General features: G+C 37.2%; 1 protein-coding gene across 1 annotated transcript; it reads right to left on the minus strand.

Annotated features, from left to right (window-relative positions):
- Nucleotides 1-6,436: 6,436 nt before the first annotated feature.
- LOC128233566 (uncharacterized) lies at nucleotides 6,437-14,913 on the minus strand. The gene is made up of 5 exons (XM_052947301.1): nucleotides 14,832-14,913; nucleotides 10,290-10,536; nucleotides 9,348-9,508; nucleotides 8,959-9,174; nucleotides 6,437-7,722 (listed from the first exon to the last, which is right to left on the minus strand). The coding sequence occupies exons 1-5, from the start codon at nucleotides 14,845-14,847 to the stop codon at nucleotides 7,220-7,222; spliced, it is 1,143 nt and encodes a 380-aa protein (XP_052803261.1). The 5' UTR covers nucleotides 14,848-14,913; the 3' UTR covers nucleotides 6,437-7,219.
- Between the last annotated feature and the right edge of the window lie 1,753 nt (nucleotides 14,914-16,666).

The following is a 16,666-nucleotide window of genomic DNA, read 5'->3' on the forward strand; positions in this document are numbered from 1 at the left end:
TCTGGCAGTTGAAGCCTATAAATGCTTGAATTGAAGACATTTATAGTATTGTTTGTCAATATTAGTTACTTCACAGCCTGATTAAATGTACCTTAGCAACCTTTCAGTTTTTCTTCAATATCTTTATTTTTAAAACCTTCCTGAATCCTATAAACATTTTCAGCTTTAACTTACCTATGAATAAGCATCGAAAATATAATTTGTCATGTACTATGTGACCAATTGCATACCTCTTTAAACTACATAATGACGTGTACATGCTAAGCAGTTAGTATGTTAAATAAATTGTTTTCATTTTTGTAAAATGTAAATGTGCCCATTTATTAACTGATCTAATTTTACAATAGTGTAAATTGTGTAGGATTGTTATGTTTATTAAATTAAGAGTATATATACTACCATTTCATGTTTTATGAGCAATAAATGACTATACAAAAATCACATTTGAGCTAAATTGGTAAAGTTGGTGTGATTATAATCATGTTTGTGGCCTGTTGCCATGGTAGCCAGGATAAAAAACAAACCCTTAAATACCATTCAAATAAGATAACTTATAGTAAATTACAGGGGTAACATACTTTAACTCCTAGATATACATTGGTTTGTATTAGGTGCAAGTTCCAACCTAATGTAAATTTATTGTAAAAAAATGCCAATAAACGACGGTATTTGGCGAACAGTTTTTATTTATTCGGATTTTTTTTTAATGTCAAATACATACACCATGTATAGTAAGGTTTGAGGATATCAATTAACAAACCAATTATAATGCCTCATGGGGTATTTATTGTATATTTAAATGCTAATTAAACCCCAAAACGCCTTTTTCAATAATGGTTGCCATGGTAACCAATTAATTTAATTTATTTTCTCAATAATAATTGAGAATGGTTTTGAAAATGTATTGTTGTCGTTATAATGTGGGAATTGTGTATATTGTAGTGATGAATATGTATTGCATCTGGGAATACAAATGTTTCAATAAATTCTTGAACTTTACCGAATTTCCAGCTGTTTCTTAACCAAGTGCCCTTTTAGTTTTTGTCTTCGTTAAAAATAGCATTTTTTGAATTTTCTTTTCAGTATTTTTATCCTAAAGTATAGTACAGTCAGAAATTATTCATATCTCATTTTCGCCCAAAAAGTGGTTTCGGGCCAAAAATCCCGTGACTGGTCACATATATTAATTATGTCCTTTCTAAGGTAAAGTAACATTCATTTATCTCATGATCAAATAATTAACGCATGTTTTTATGCAAGACAATTAGAGAGTTAAATCAAAAATTTATTTATTGTTACAAATAAATGGTGGTGTGTTAATGGTAGTTGTAAATAAGTTGCTGCCACTTTCAATCGACTGGTACATCAGCATTAGTAGCCATCACTCCCATTCCAGTGGTGCCTTAGTAGCGTTCAAGTCCTTTACACTGCTGCGGAAGAGGCCTTTTTTGTCCCTTACATAAGTGCGATAGTGGCCTGTAATTCCCTTAAATTGACACGTAAGTTGCCTTAAGTAGTCATCGCTTGCCTGAGGGTAAGTGGCCTTCACATCCCATACAGTTCCTCATGAGTAGCATTTACTTCCCTTATATTGGCATATTTCTTCCCTTACATAACCTAGTTAGTAGCATTTGCCTCCCTTACAGTATATCGTAAGTAGCATTCGCTTTCATTTGGCGGGTAAGTGATCATCATTTCCCTAACGTGGCGCATTAGTGGCCTGCATTTCATATATACTGGTTAATAAGTGGTATTTATGAGTGCTCATAAGTGGGACTTTATTGGAATTTGCTTCCCTTCAATTGGAGCATTTTCCATGCAATGGTGCATAAGTTGCGTGTACTACTCCTACAATGGTTCGTTAGTGACCAGCGCTTCCTTGACATCGGCATGTTAATGGGCTGCGCATTCCCTTATATTGGCGCGTTCGTTACATGAGCTTTCTTATATGTGTGCGTTAGTGCCCTTTGTGTCCCATATATTACCGCTTTACCGGCCTTCGCTTCCCATTCATTGGTGCGTTAGTTGTCTTCGTTTATCTTACAATGACACGTCAGTGTAGCCTTTGCTTTCCATACTGAGCTGTTTCAACGGCATTCGCTTCGCCTACAGTGCCGCTTTAGTGACCCAAATTTCCCATACTCTTAAAGTTGCAATAAGTGGTCTACGCCTAATAACATATGTGCTTTAATCGCCTTCGATCCCCCAGTGATCGATTATTACTTAGTTGCGGCATTTCACTTTCATCAGTTGGGAATTACTGACCTTCGCTGCCTTTTTCCAGGCACATAAGTAACCGCCATTTCCTTTCATGTGCGCTTTGTAACTGCACTTACAGTGTCGCATCTGTAGCCGTAATCAACTTACAGCTGGGTACCAAAGAACTATGTATTTTAGTAGTTAGTCAACTTACAATTATCTCTCTTTGTATTTATATTTTACATTTCATGGTTTATTTATCTTAAGCTGAATAAAGGAAATTATGTTCATTTCGTGTTTTCTTTTCTTTTCTTGTTTTGCTTCCTGGTAAGTAAGTTTTGGACCTGACGCTAAACATAGATTTACCAGATTTATTCTGGTATGGCCTACCGTTGGTTTGTTACAGCGCAGTTTCCATTAAACTGACCCTAGTGTTGACTACGCCTCCAGTGTCACAGTTAATCGTTAACGTTTAATAAACTTTTCCCCCTGACATTGGCGGGTAGGTGTGCCTCATTCACATATCTCTAGTTTATAAATCATTTTCATTCCCGTCACAGAGGTGCATGATTAGCTTTCAAATCCTGACAGCGATACGTACATTGACATAACCTACCGTAAGTGACGCGTTCAGTGACCTGCACTCCCCTTACAGTGAAACGTTAGGTAAACTTCCCTTCCATTAATGGGATGTATTACGTAGCTTTCGATTTCTTGCAGAGATGAGAAAGTAGACATTCCCCTCCCATAAGGTGACTTTCCCTCCATAACAGTAATAAGTTAAGTGACCCTACCGCCCTAACAGTGCTGTGTTACGTGACCTCCCCTCCATTAAAAAAATGTGCTAATTGACCATCCTACCCTAACAGTAATGCGTTAAGTGACATTCCCTCCCTACATTAATGCGTAAAATGACCATCCCTCCCGACCGTAATGCGTTAAGTGACCATCCCTCCCTACCGTAATGCGTTAAGTGACCATCCCTCCCTACCGTAATGCGTTAAGTGACCATCCCTCCCTACCGTAATGCGTTAAGTGACCATCCCTCCCTACAGTAATGCGTTAAGTGACCATCCCTCCCGACCGTAATGTGACCATCCCTTCCTACAGTAATGAGTTAAGTGACCATCCCTCTCTACCGTTATGCGTTAAGTGACCATCCCTCCCTACCGTAATGCGTTAAGTGACCATCCCTCCCTACATTTATGCGTTAAGTGACCATCCCTCCCTACAGTAATGTGACCATCCCTTCCTACAGTAATGAGTTAAGTGACCATCCATCTCTACCGTAATGCGTTAAGTGACCATCCCTCCCTAACAGTAATACAGTAATGCGTTTAGTGACCATCCCTTCCTACAGTAATGCGTTAAGTGACCATCCCTTCCTACAATAATGCGTTAAGTAACCATCCCTCCCTACCGTAATGCGTTAAGTGACATTCCCTTCCTTACAGTAATACAGTAATGCGTTAAGTGACCATCCCTTCCTTACAGTAATACAGTAATGCGTTAAGTGACCATCCCTTCTTACAATAATGCGTTAAGTAACCATCCCTCCCTACCGTAATGCGTTAAGTGACCATCCCTCCCTACCGTAATGCGTTAAGTGACCATCCCTTCCTTACAGTAATACAGTAATGCGTTAAGTGATCATCCCTTCCTACAATAATGCGTTAAGTAACCATCCCTCCCTACCGTAATGCGTTAAGTGACATTCCCTTCCTTACAGTAATACAGTAATGCGTTAAGTTACATTCCCTTCCTTACAGTAATACAATAATGCGTTAAGTAACCATCCCTCCCTACCGTAATGCGTTAAGTGACATTCCCTTCCTTACAGTAATACAGTAATGCGTTTAGTGACCATCCCTTCCTACAGTAATGAGTTAAGTGACCATCCCTCCCTACAGTAATGCGTTAAGTGACCATCCCTTCCTACAGTAATGCATTAAGTGACCATCCCTCCCTACCGTAATGCGTTAAGTTACATTCCCTTCCTCACAGTAATGAGCAAAGTGACCATCCCTCCCTACATTAATGCGTTAGGTGACCTTCCCTCCGTACCGTAATGCGCTAAGTGACCTTTTCCCTCCATTGCCGTAGTGCCTTAAATGACCATCCCTCCCTATAGTAATGCGTTAAGTGACCTTTTCCCTCCATTACCGTAATGCGTTAAGTGACCATCCCTCCCTACCGAAATGCGTTAAGTGACATTCCCTTCCCTACACTAATGCTTTAAGTGATCATCCCTCCCTACCGTAATGCGTTTAGTGACCATCCCTCCCTACCGTTATGCGCTAAGTGACCATCCCTCCCTACAGTAATGCATTAAGTGACCATCCCTCCCTACCGAAATGCGTTAAGTGACATTCCCTTCCCTACACTAATGCGTTAAGTGACCATCCCTCCCTACCGTTATGCGCTAAGTGACCATCCCTCCCTACAGTAATGCATTAAGTGAGCACCCCTCCCTTACCGTAATGCGCTAAGTGACCATCCCTCCCTACCGAAATGCGTTAAGTGACATTCCCTTCCCTACACTAATGCTTTAAGTGATCATCCCTCCCTACCGTAATGCGTTTAGTGACCATCCCTCCCTACCGTTATGCGCTAAGTGACCATCCCTCCCTACAGTAATGCATTAAGTGACCATCCCTCCCTACCGAAATGCGTTAAGTGACATTCCCTTCCCTACACTAATGCGTTAAGTGACCATCCCTCCCTACCGTTATGCGCTAAGTGACCATCCCTCCCTACAGTAATGCATTAAGTGAGCACCCCTCCCTTACCGTAATGCGCTAAGTGACCATCCCTCCCTACCGTAATGCGTTAAGTGACCATCCCTCCCTACAGTAATGCGTTAAGTGACCATCCCTCCCGACCGTAATGCGTTAAGTGACCATCCCTCCCTGCCGTAATGCGTTAAGTGACCATCCCTCCCTGCCGTAATGCGTTAAGTGACCATCCCTCCCTACCGTAATGCGTTAAGTGACCATCCCTCCCTACAGTAATGCGTTAAGTGACCATCCCTCCCTACCGTAATGCGTTAAGTTACATTCCCTTCCTTACAGTAATGCGTTAAGTGACCATCCCTCCCTACAGTAATGCATTAAGTGACCATCCCTCCCTACCGTAATGCGTTAAGTTACATTCCCTTCCTTACAGTAATGCGTTAAGTGACCATCCCTCCCTACATTAATGCGTTAGGTGACCATCCCTCCCTACCGTAATGCGTTAAGTTACATTCCCTTCCTTACAGTAATGCGTTAAGTGACCATCCTTCCCTACAGTTATGCGTTAAGTGACAACCCCTCCCTACCGTAATGCGTTAAGTTACAGTCCCTTCCTTACAGTAATGCGTTAAGTGACCACCCCTCCTTACCGTAATACGTTAAGTGACATTCCCTCCCTACAGTAATGCGTTAAGTGACCATCCCTACCTACCGTAATGCGTAAGGTGACCTTCCCTTCCTACCGTAATGCGTTAAGTGACCTTTTCCCTCCATTACCGTAGTGCCTTAAGTGGCCATCACTCCCTATTGTAATGCGGTAACTAACCACCCTCTCTACCGTAATGCGTTAAGTGACATTCCCTCCCTTTCAGTAATGCCTTAAGTGACATTCCCTCTCTACCGTAATGCGTTAAGTGACCATTCATCCCTTACAGTAATGCGTTAAGTGACATTCCCACCCTTACATTATTGTGTTAAGTGACCTTCCCTTCCCTTCCCTTACATTGATACTTAAAGTGACCATTCTTACCCTTACTTTAATGTTATAAGTAACAGCTTTTAGCGCTTGCTCACAGCAGGTGCAGCTTTTAGCGCTTTATCACGACAGGCGCACCTCTTAGCGCTTGATCACGACAAAGCGCAGCTTATAGCACTTGATCATTACAGACGCAGCTGTAAGCGATGGATCACAGTAGATGCAAATGTTTATTATTGGTGAAAGCAGATGTACTTAAGAACAACGCTATTTTTGTTAACCTTTATTTTTTTCCTTTTATATAGTAGATTTATGAAAATGTTCACATGCCTTATTCAACATATCCAATTGTTTACTTCCACATGCACTCCACTGTATAAGCATATTTACAGCCAGGGGGTCTTTAAAGTGAACCACCAAGATTCAGTTATAGACTGTACAGTTGGTTCCGCCTTTAGCATGTTGGAAACCATTGAGACCCCATTTCGGGCAAGTATATGCAAATAAGACAGAACTAATAAGTAAAACATCTCTGCATATATCTTATTTAAAAATTAATACGATAAATGACATTTACATAAAACGCAAAGTAAAATTTAAATACAAAAATCAAACATATCTTTAGGACTTCATGGTATTAATGCTATTAAAGGAAAATATCACGAAAGAACATTCATACACAATAGTTTCATACAATTCAATCACACAAGACAGTTCTATACAATTAAGAAATCAATTATACAGACTGACAATTCCACAATTGTACCTGCGCCATAGGCATACGTATTACCTAATTATGATTTTGTAAATTGTGGAACGAGCAGAATTAAAGAGTCTTACGGATACATTCTAAGCGTATGAATATACACTACTCGATCTATCACAGTTCGTCATTATCATAATATCAATTATTTGATCGACTACAAGGATAAAATCAGTTGCAAACTCATAACATAAACCTATTTTAAGTACGGGATTAAGGACTGTGAGACAAAAATTAAAACAACCATTTGTTCCGATGATATCGAAGTTTAAGATAACCTGCTATTTAAAAAATGGTCACTATTTTGTTTCAAAATATCAAAGTTTAGTAACCAAGGCAGTTATGAAATAAAATAAGAACGTCGAAGCAATAGTGAAAAATAACAGAAAGACGACCTGTATATTTTGATAACTACCGGGACGCGATCACGTGACAAAACTAAAACGTTTTGGGGTTTTTCCTGTAGAATTGGTTTGCTCACTGGTCGCACGATGTACAGTAATAACCCTATGAGGGCTTTGACACACTTTTGGAAATAAAAATTAAGTTTTATTGCGTTCCTGTAGAATTGATTTGCTCACCAGTCGCATGATGTACAATGGAACTTGTATTTGGGCTTTCACGCACTTGTGCAATGAGCCATAAGAAGGCTGCAACCAGAGTACAGATAACAAAAATGAGAACGTAAGTTCGACATGAACTAGTGGTAAAAAACGCATTTAGATTCAGTCGCCACGATTGAAGCAGAGTTATCCTTGGCAAAGGCACGCCTGTGTGCTCCACTGGTTTTGGACACTGGATTTGTCGAAGTAGCTTCAAGACGGAGTTTTGGACCTTTGGAGACGGCATACGGACTGTGTCGCAATAGCTTGCCCATGGAATGCAGTTGTCGCCGACATTGTTCTTTATCCCTAGAGCAGTAGCTAGCTTGTCTTTCTTGTCTTGGAAATCTTGAACCGTGATGGTGGCATCTTGGTAACTTCCGTATTGATCCCTTCCTGCCTCTTTAACCAGGTCATGTTTGGTAATTACCGTAAACAGGCTTGCCTTGACTAAAAAAACAAAAAAAAAACACGAAGTCAATATACATGTTTCGATGTAATGTATCCCGGAACGACTTTTGTTCGACTGCATAAGGGTTATTTTCATTTGTATAATAACTAATACAGAGATAACAAAAAATGTTTGTGTGTATCATTCATCTTTGAAAGCCCCCCCCCCCCCCCAAAAAAAAAAAAAATAAATAAAAAAATAAGATTCGTATCAATCGTCTGTTGTTTTCATTTTGCATCCAAAATAGCGGCTGTCACATGTAGTAATTTGGCCTCCTTTACAACCTGTTTTCGACCATGACCTTTTTCTATACTTCACAACTTCATTTTCAGGTTGTATAACTTGTTTTAAATATTTCAAGTAACATTAAGATAACAATATTTACAAAATTGCCAAGGAGTCACTATATAGTAACTGATCACTGTCCACAAGAGTAGCAAAGGAATGCATCACCCCTTCTTATGGCTTTCACGTTATAAAAAAGGATAAATGCACCCATCCTGAACCCTGGTAATACAAGCCTCACTCTGTATGACCTGCCTAGGCTGCAATATGTATTAAGTAATGATAACTGAGCGTCCAATTATATTTCAGTTAAGTAACCTGTAGATAAATTTCATCAACATAAGTATAAGCAAAACATTTTGACGCGTTTTTGCACTATACTAAGAATGTGGTAGTGCATAGGGTTTTGATCCTAGTATATATTTAAAATATGACAGACGAAATAAGCAAGTGGTATATACGTGAAATCATTCTAAATCAATGGTTCAATTTGGCATTAGTAAAACATGACTAATTGTTGTTGTTTTAAGTAAAACTTAAATTTATATCAACATTTGAATTTGTATTTTTTCACATGAAGTTTTCTGATAGTTCTGCTGTGTTGGTAAACAATCACAGCGGGTTTTACTGGAAGGCACGCGCAATAGAAGTATTTTACATAGTTTTTCTGGGTCGGTCGAAACTGCTTGTGGTCTAATATAGGCTGTTCGGGATTAAATATTCATGCCAAGTTAAAACATATCAATGCTTGTCAATAGCTAACAAAGAAAGGCATTATAAACACTTAAAATCACCTTGGTGCATTCTTGCTTTCAAGTGCAGATTTGTAAGCGGTTTAGGCATGATAATTTACGCTTATTATGAGCATTATTGATATTCAAATGTTCTTTGTGGACGGAATTTCGCAATGCACAAATAAACTGAATAATTAATTGAAGCTGCACACTCACATTTCGTTTGCAAACGATCGTCGTGTTCTGACAGAACGTCATGCAACATATCGAGTAGTTGTTCTGGGATTGAGTCCGCTGCCGATTGTACAAATATGATCTTTGTGACCGCCCATTCAGGATTGCATGGAGGAAGCACCACATTTAAGCAACCAACTCCTTTTTTGTTTTGCAATTCCTCCAAAGCAGCTATGCTTGTCCCTGGTGGGATGCGACCTGAAGTTGTAAATGTTTTAATGTTAAGATATTAATTAAATGAGTCCGCAATAATTATAGAGTCTATTGATTATTGCAAACATTTACAATATAAATCCATCCTTCAACTTTGTTATGAGTATTGCTATTAGATCAATAATAATGTACAACTGTATTGCAAAACAGTACAGCACCTGTGAGCGTATGCCTCAATATCTCTTTGGCTTGTTCGTCGTTAACGTTGCCCTTCCCAGCGCAGTCAATGATGTTTGGAAGATTGCCGATGATTGCACCAATTTTTGATTGAAGGTCAAAATCGATTATATTTTCCTGGAGTATCCCACAATTGACATACCTATGAAATAGAGTATATTAAGGTAAATGAAGGACGTCTTTGAAAATATTCATGGAAAAAATAGACTGGAGGAAGCCCCCGGTGGTATTGACCATTCCAAGGCGGTACCCCAATTTATAACATACAAGATATTCCATGTTCATGTCATTGTTATTCCGTTTGTTATTTCATTTTTATTTTATTTCATTGTTATTACATTGTTTTGTTATTGTTATTTAATTGTCATTCCGTTGTTATTTTATTGTTATTCCATTGTTATTTCATTTTTATTCCGGTGCACAACAGCTCATGCTAGCCAACATATCGTTGACGTTGCATGTGTGTATGTCATATAATAGATAAAAAAATTGTAGCTACATGCGAATAAAGTTGAGAGACGCAACTCCCATAAAGTCCCGAAATTTATATCAAGAGGTGGGGGGGGGGGTAAAGGGTATACTAAGAAGCAGATTATACGTTTTAAATAAAGGAAACAATCTCTCTATAGGTATGTTTAAACATATTTCAACATGTTTATTATGCGTTAAGTGTTCAATGGATGTAAGGGTTTATACAAATTGTAAACATGTTAAATGAACCAAAATTTTACAAGCTATACATTAGACGTAGCCATATAGCGCAAATCGGCGAGCGAGGACATTCGATTGATATAAGAATATATGTTTTAACACTGTTTTATCATATCTAGTGAGAACACGATATTTATGTTTCATTAACATCTTAACCATTTAAATCATAGTATTTCAAAACCTACACAAAAGGAAGAATAAATCTTACGCACCACTTGAAGTCAAGTGTTTTAGACTGGGTGCTACCAGAGCCAGCCTGTAAAGCTGAATCAGGTATACCAGTCAATTCATTGAAGATCGTGTTAACAATAGAGGTCTTTCCCGAACCCGATAATCCAAAGAGCAAGAGTGTTTCCGGTTGCTTTCGGGTTGCAAGGCTGCTGTACCGAACCACAGTCTCAAACAACTGCACATTTTCGTCATGTAAGTTGTAATCGTCGGAATCTGTCGGTCCTCTATCTAAATTAGAGTATGATTGATAAACAAAATTAGTGTTAATTGGAAGATTATAGAGATGTTATACGCAAATATTCGTGTAGTCGTGTATGCTGTATCCGCCGGATTAAGTCCATATCACATCTTTATAGCATTAATTAACAAACTCAGCTTGGATAGGAAGATAATAGGGAAGTAGCAAACCATAACTGGTATGTCAACGTGTGGACCCTTTGAGCGTTCTATGCCATTTATGTATGTGAGGTTTGAATGATTTAAGCGTCACACGTGTGCAAACGTGGTTCAGTTCATCATATTTACACTCAAAGTACAACCTCCAGTCTAGAACCTCCAGTGAGCATACAGCCTACATTTACAGCCAATGAACTTGTAGATATGCAAACATGAAGCACTAGGAAGGAATTCTAACTTTTGCGACTGTTTAAAGTTCTGCCTTCTGCCACTCATCCCATACACAGTCCCTGCGTCAGATTTTGCGTTGACGATGTGTCAGCCAATAAGATAGTACTTTAAGACAGTTAGATGGCCTAAAGTAATATTGTAATGATAAAAAGGGCTCGTTCGCTACGCTCACTCCGACTATTCGTAATCATTAAAATAAAATGTTATGCCATCTAACTGTTACTTGTAAACGATGTTACAAATAAAGGAAGTACAAAATCACGATGAATGCGTTTTAGTGAATGTCAGTCTGCACGTAAATTCATTGATTCTCATGTGATTTTAAGTCAAGCATGACTTTTACTGGTAGTTTAATACATGAACAGGGAAAAGAAGACCCTCGCGACAACTCTAATATTAACATGGTAAAACTTCTACTTTAAACGGATCATACTTCAACATGTTTAGACAAGTTAAGATTGCTGTTTAAAGGTAAAACGAGTAGATAGCTGCGCAAAATGAATCGTTTTACCTTTAAATTACTTGTTTAACTCACTTTACATCAATTATCGATACCAAATAGCATATGATTTGTGCACAGACGAAAATATTAGCCTTTCAACTTTTAGCTACGAGGCCGTTAAGATTAATATGTGTTTCATATATGTTAACATTGCAGCGTCTAATAATATAATAAATAACTAACAATTTAAGAGTAAACAACTCATTCAAACTTCTTCCAACATAGGCGTCTTCTTGTTATTATAAACATATTATTATTATTATTATTATTATTATTATTATTATTATTATTATTATTATCTAGATTAAAGATAAAGCTGTTGTCTTATAATATGTTTATTTGTTTAATCATTTATTTGTTCGCTAAAGATATTTTGACTTACGAACATATTTAGCATACACATTTGATCATGGGCCTGGTTTTCTTAATCGAATATGTATGTACAAGTTATACCTTTCATAGATAAACAAAAGCAATTCATACTTGATATCTTTAGAAAACATGTTTATAGAGATATGGTTGTTACATTGTGATATGAATAAAACTATTTATAATTATGCTCAGCGATACATGTATATATATATATATATATATATAAGACAATGGGCGGATTGTTCAGAACTTTGTTTAAGTTAACAACGTTGTGAACGTGATCGATGTTAACTTTCAAATCAATATTCCTATGTCAGTTTCACATATACGCTTATGATCTACAGTATTCCTAGCAAGAGTAGAGAAAACTGTTTCAGCTGTGTTTATTTAAATACATGAGTACATCTTCAACAGGTGTATTAAAAGGTAACAACTATGTCGTTAATCGTGTTGTTAACTTTAACAAAGTTCTAACCCATTGTATTACATTAATTTGATCACATGTCATATGGGCCTGTTTCAAATATGTATTGTGTAGTATATTTCTTTTGAATAAACTTTCTTTCTTTCTGTCGTTCTTCCTTATCTTCAACGACATGAGATATATAGTCAGCGTTTTTTGTGTTGATGCTAATTTCTTGACAAATGTCATTAATACACTTATTATAACATTTGTACCTGTTCCACAGGTAAATACCAAGGTTGTGGTCAACAGAGGATGTCCACAAAATAAGCTGTTGTAATTGTTGTAATTTTAATGGGTTATATTTAAATGCTACTTGGAGACATCCGTTTTTGCGCGCACATTTCTTTGTGCACCAGTCAATTGTTACCACGCCCTCTCCCCCACCCCCTAGGTCCGGGGCTATGCCGGGGATAGCCGGGGAAATGGGCCGTGTTTTAACCTTCCAGGTGGCCCCGCAGTGCCGGGTGAATGCGGTGGTTATGTCTTCGCACCAAAAATAGCGGGGGATGGGCCTTACCTAGGGTCCCTCGAGTGCGGGGGCATTTGGCGGGGAATTTACCAGCAGTTTGTCCCCGAAGGTAAGGATTTTACCCGGGTTTGGCTGGACCGAAATTCAAAGTCCCCACTATTCCCCGGAACTAGGGGGGTGGGGGATCGTGGTTACAATTGACTGGTGCATAAAGCGACAGTTAAAGCAAATATGAATTGTATTTTACAAAACATAGACAAAAAATCTTTTAAATCGCTATATATCAAATAGTCTTATATAAATGTAATATAACTCATAATAAATGTTGTGTTTGTTTTGTTCGTTGTTGTTTTTTAGGGGGAGGGGGCACCATCCGCCACCTCCTTCTCTTAAAATTTCCCAAGTAAACAATCCATGTAAATATGGTCAAAAAAGTGCGCATGAATTTAACCAAAATGCACCATTTCCTCCTAATATTTTTATTTAAATTATCATAGAGGATAAATACTTTAACCCCTTTGCCAAATTTTAAAGAGCCATTAAGTACGCCTCTTTAAACTTCAATAACCGTCTAAAACCGCCTCTGTTAATAACCCACGATTATTAAAATTGCAATTATTACTTCTTAATTGTGCGCGATAGCATCAAAGGATGTACTTTCGATTTAATGCACATTGTTTTGATATTCTGATACACATACATGTGCATTTTGCAACAGAGGTGGAAATTAAATGTTCACTCTTCTTCTGTGTAAAAGTTTGTGTTCTTGTGTACTGTACCACTGTATTTCATTGTATGTTATCTTTTGTATGGCTATGATGTTGCCACAACATTAATGCTAATAAAACTTATGTTATGTTTATGTTATGTTATGTATACATAAGCAATGCGATTTAAATGTTTATACGTATGTATAACAAACGTGGGGTTTACTCGATAAAGCCATATCCACACTAAGTGAATTTTAAAGACATTAAACAGATACAGCATAACAAGTTTTCCAATAAATACCTATTCATTAACCTACCTATTTCATCATTTTCTCAATGCGAAGGCAAAACATGAAAACTGAAATTTATATTTATATTTTGCTTTAGGTATATTATTTCTTAAGAGTAGAAAAATCAAAACTTCTATCAATGTAGGCGTCTTCTTGTCTTCAACGACATGTGATATATAGTAAATGTTTTGTGTTCGTGCCAATTCCCAGCCAAATGCAATTAATGCAATAGGTGTACCCATTTGTACCTATACCACAAGTCAATTACAAGGTTGCGATTATTGGATTATATTCACAAAATGTGCCGTATGATATTTGGGTTTTAATGGGTTATATTCAAATGTAACTTAAGGAATTCTTTTTTTCGCGTGCTGATTTTCTCAAGCGATAGTTTTAGCAAATATGCATTGTTCATTCCATAGCATAGACAGAAAAACTTATAAAACGCTATGTATCAAATAGTTTTATATTAATGTTTAACAAGAAGCTCATAACAAAGGAGAAAAACGGAAAACCGATTAAAATGTAGCGGGTCCAGGGGGGTTGGGGGGGGGGGGTGCACCCTCCGCAACCCCATTCTCTGAAAACTGCCAAAGCAAACATATCATTTCAATATGGCAAATAAATTATGCATGAATAACACTAAATTAAAACATTTTGCAATAGGGTTTCAAAATGAAAAACCTGAACTCTCTTGCCACATTTAGAGCCATCAAGTGTGCCTCATGGAATGTCATTTTCTGGAACTCAGATCATTACCGTGGATTATTAAATGTCATGGAATCAATGAAAGTATTGTTTCTACTGTTGAGTCCGAGCCGAGCGGTTACAATAATTACCCCTTATTTATGCGTGATGGCTTCAAATTATGTACTTTCGTTTAAATGCAAACATATGTGTTATGTTCTTCATTTATTCAATACTCTCGTAAATATTTGTATAAGAAAGGCTATATGTATTTTTATATAATTAACGTGGGGTTTACTCGAGAAAACATAACCCAACTTATAAAGAAATCGTAGTTTTACAGACAACAATCAGATACAGCATTTAAAGTTTTCAAATAATCAAAAATGTATTGACCTACCCATTTCATTTTCCATTTTGACCAAAATTCACAGTACAGAAAATAATCGTGCGCCGATCAATATATGTTTGTATTCGTCCGCCTGAAAACATACAACAAACGGTCAAAGGGAGATAAACACCAACAGTCTATTGCTGAATTATAGTTTTGTTAAAAATAAACATTCATAAGTAAACAAACATGAACATTTAGAGCTTAAACCAGTTTGATCACTTGGCGTAAGACCTAAGTTAGTTTCACTAAACATTTCATAAAGGCATTTATCTTTAGAACTTAAAAATAGTCCCACTTAAAACATAATTTATTGGCTGCTGTAGAACAATCACAAGAAAACATAGGGTTCACCAATTCAGTGTCAAATTATGTTAAGTTCTTTGTAAAAAGGGCAACCTTTTTGCAGCTAAAGGTGATTCTAAAGTTACCACGACATTGAGCATATATCATTTTCCGGGAGTGGTCCCAGACCATATTGATATGTAATGTTCACTTTGACAATTTAGTGGGGGAATGTAAGAATTAAATCATTGATTATTTTATGGACTTTTACTAAACTAAGATTTACACACATGTATTTATACTTCACATCAGATTTACCTTCAATTTTATCGGAAATATACAAGGTGTATGCTACAAAATACAATACTTTTTTCTTTAAAGGTGGGTATATGATGACAAGAAAACATAAGCTCAACGAGCTATTTTCCGACATGAATAACAAACATACATAACATATCAAAACATAACAATGAGCTTGTGACCTGAAAGTGAGAACATGTTGCTTAAAATATGTACACTCGGACAAGTAAATTCAAAAGATGTTCCTTATTACATTCATGAATACGTTTACAAAAGGTAAGATGGGTTACAGCACTGAAAACAGTGAAAACATAAACTAGTTTTACCGGCTGTTAGGACAATCCACACGCCCACGGTTCCGCTAGTTGACTCACCACTGTAAAATGGTTAGTTCTTTAAGAGTATAACTTTTTTAAATATCGTAAACATTTAAATAGCAAAAAGTTGCAATATACACATCGTGTATTGATGTGTAGTTGGTAAGCATGTTATAATTAATCTGGCTTGATAGAAACAACTTTGGAAGGTGTAACTAAAAGGGGATATTGGATCTATCATTAAATGTAAATACTGGATTTTGCTGATCTTATCAGGAACAGTTACGTACAAAAGCATGGTTTCTCCCATGATTAGGTCAAAGGTAACCCCCAAACCTCTGCGCTCGGCCACTGTTCTGACAATTACAGCATCTACCACTGTGTAAGAATGTTAATACAGCCCTCCAACACAATACAGTACAAGTACAAAATTGCTGTAGGAGACAGCAAGAAAGGCCCGCTTTAAATCGACCCATAGCAATGTACAGTTATTGTTTTGTGAGGAAGAGTGAATTACACCTGTGGGAAGTATTTGTTAACAAAACTCGCAAGTTCAAATACGAAGGTTTGCAAAAGTTACAATGCTAGTATGCATTATGAGTGTTTTGCACCTGTGGAAAGTATTTGTTAGCAAAAATCGAAAGTTCAAATACAAAGGTTTGCAAAAGTTGCAATGTCAATAGTCGTAAGAAGTGACTGGCACCTGTGGGAAGTATTTCTTAGCAAATATCGAAAGTTCAAATACAATGGTTTGCAAAAGTTGCAATGTCAATAGCCGTAAGAAGTGATTTGCACCTGTGGGAAGTATTTGTAAACAAAGAGCGAAAGTTCAAATACTTTCTCAAACCGGAAGTATCTTAATTGAAAATCTTGCGATTTGATTGGCAGACGGGTTATCGTGTGAGCCTATGTTATTGTTGGGTTACGTACAGTTTCTACATG

Source organism: Mya arenaria, chromosome 5 (assembly GCF_026914265.1).
Source record: "Mya arenaria isolate MELC-2E11 chromosome 5, ASM2691426v1".
NCBI lineage: Eukaryota > Metazoa > Mollusca > Bivalvia > Myida > Myidae > Mya > Mya arenaria.

What these genes read in the sequence shown, in the direction of transcription:
- LOC128233566 (XM_052947301.1), bottom strand. An exon ending in AAAACACTTGACTTCAAGTG is followed by an intron (nt 9,509 to 10,289) that starts GTGCGTAAGATT and finishes TCTATTTCATAG; the next exon opens with GTATGTCAATTGTGGGATAC. An exon ending in ATTGAGGCATACGCTCACAG is followed by an intron (nt 9,175 to 9,347) that starts GTGCTGTACTGT and finishes TTACAACTTCAG; the next exon opens with GTCGCATCCCACCAGGGACA.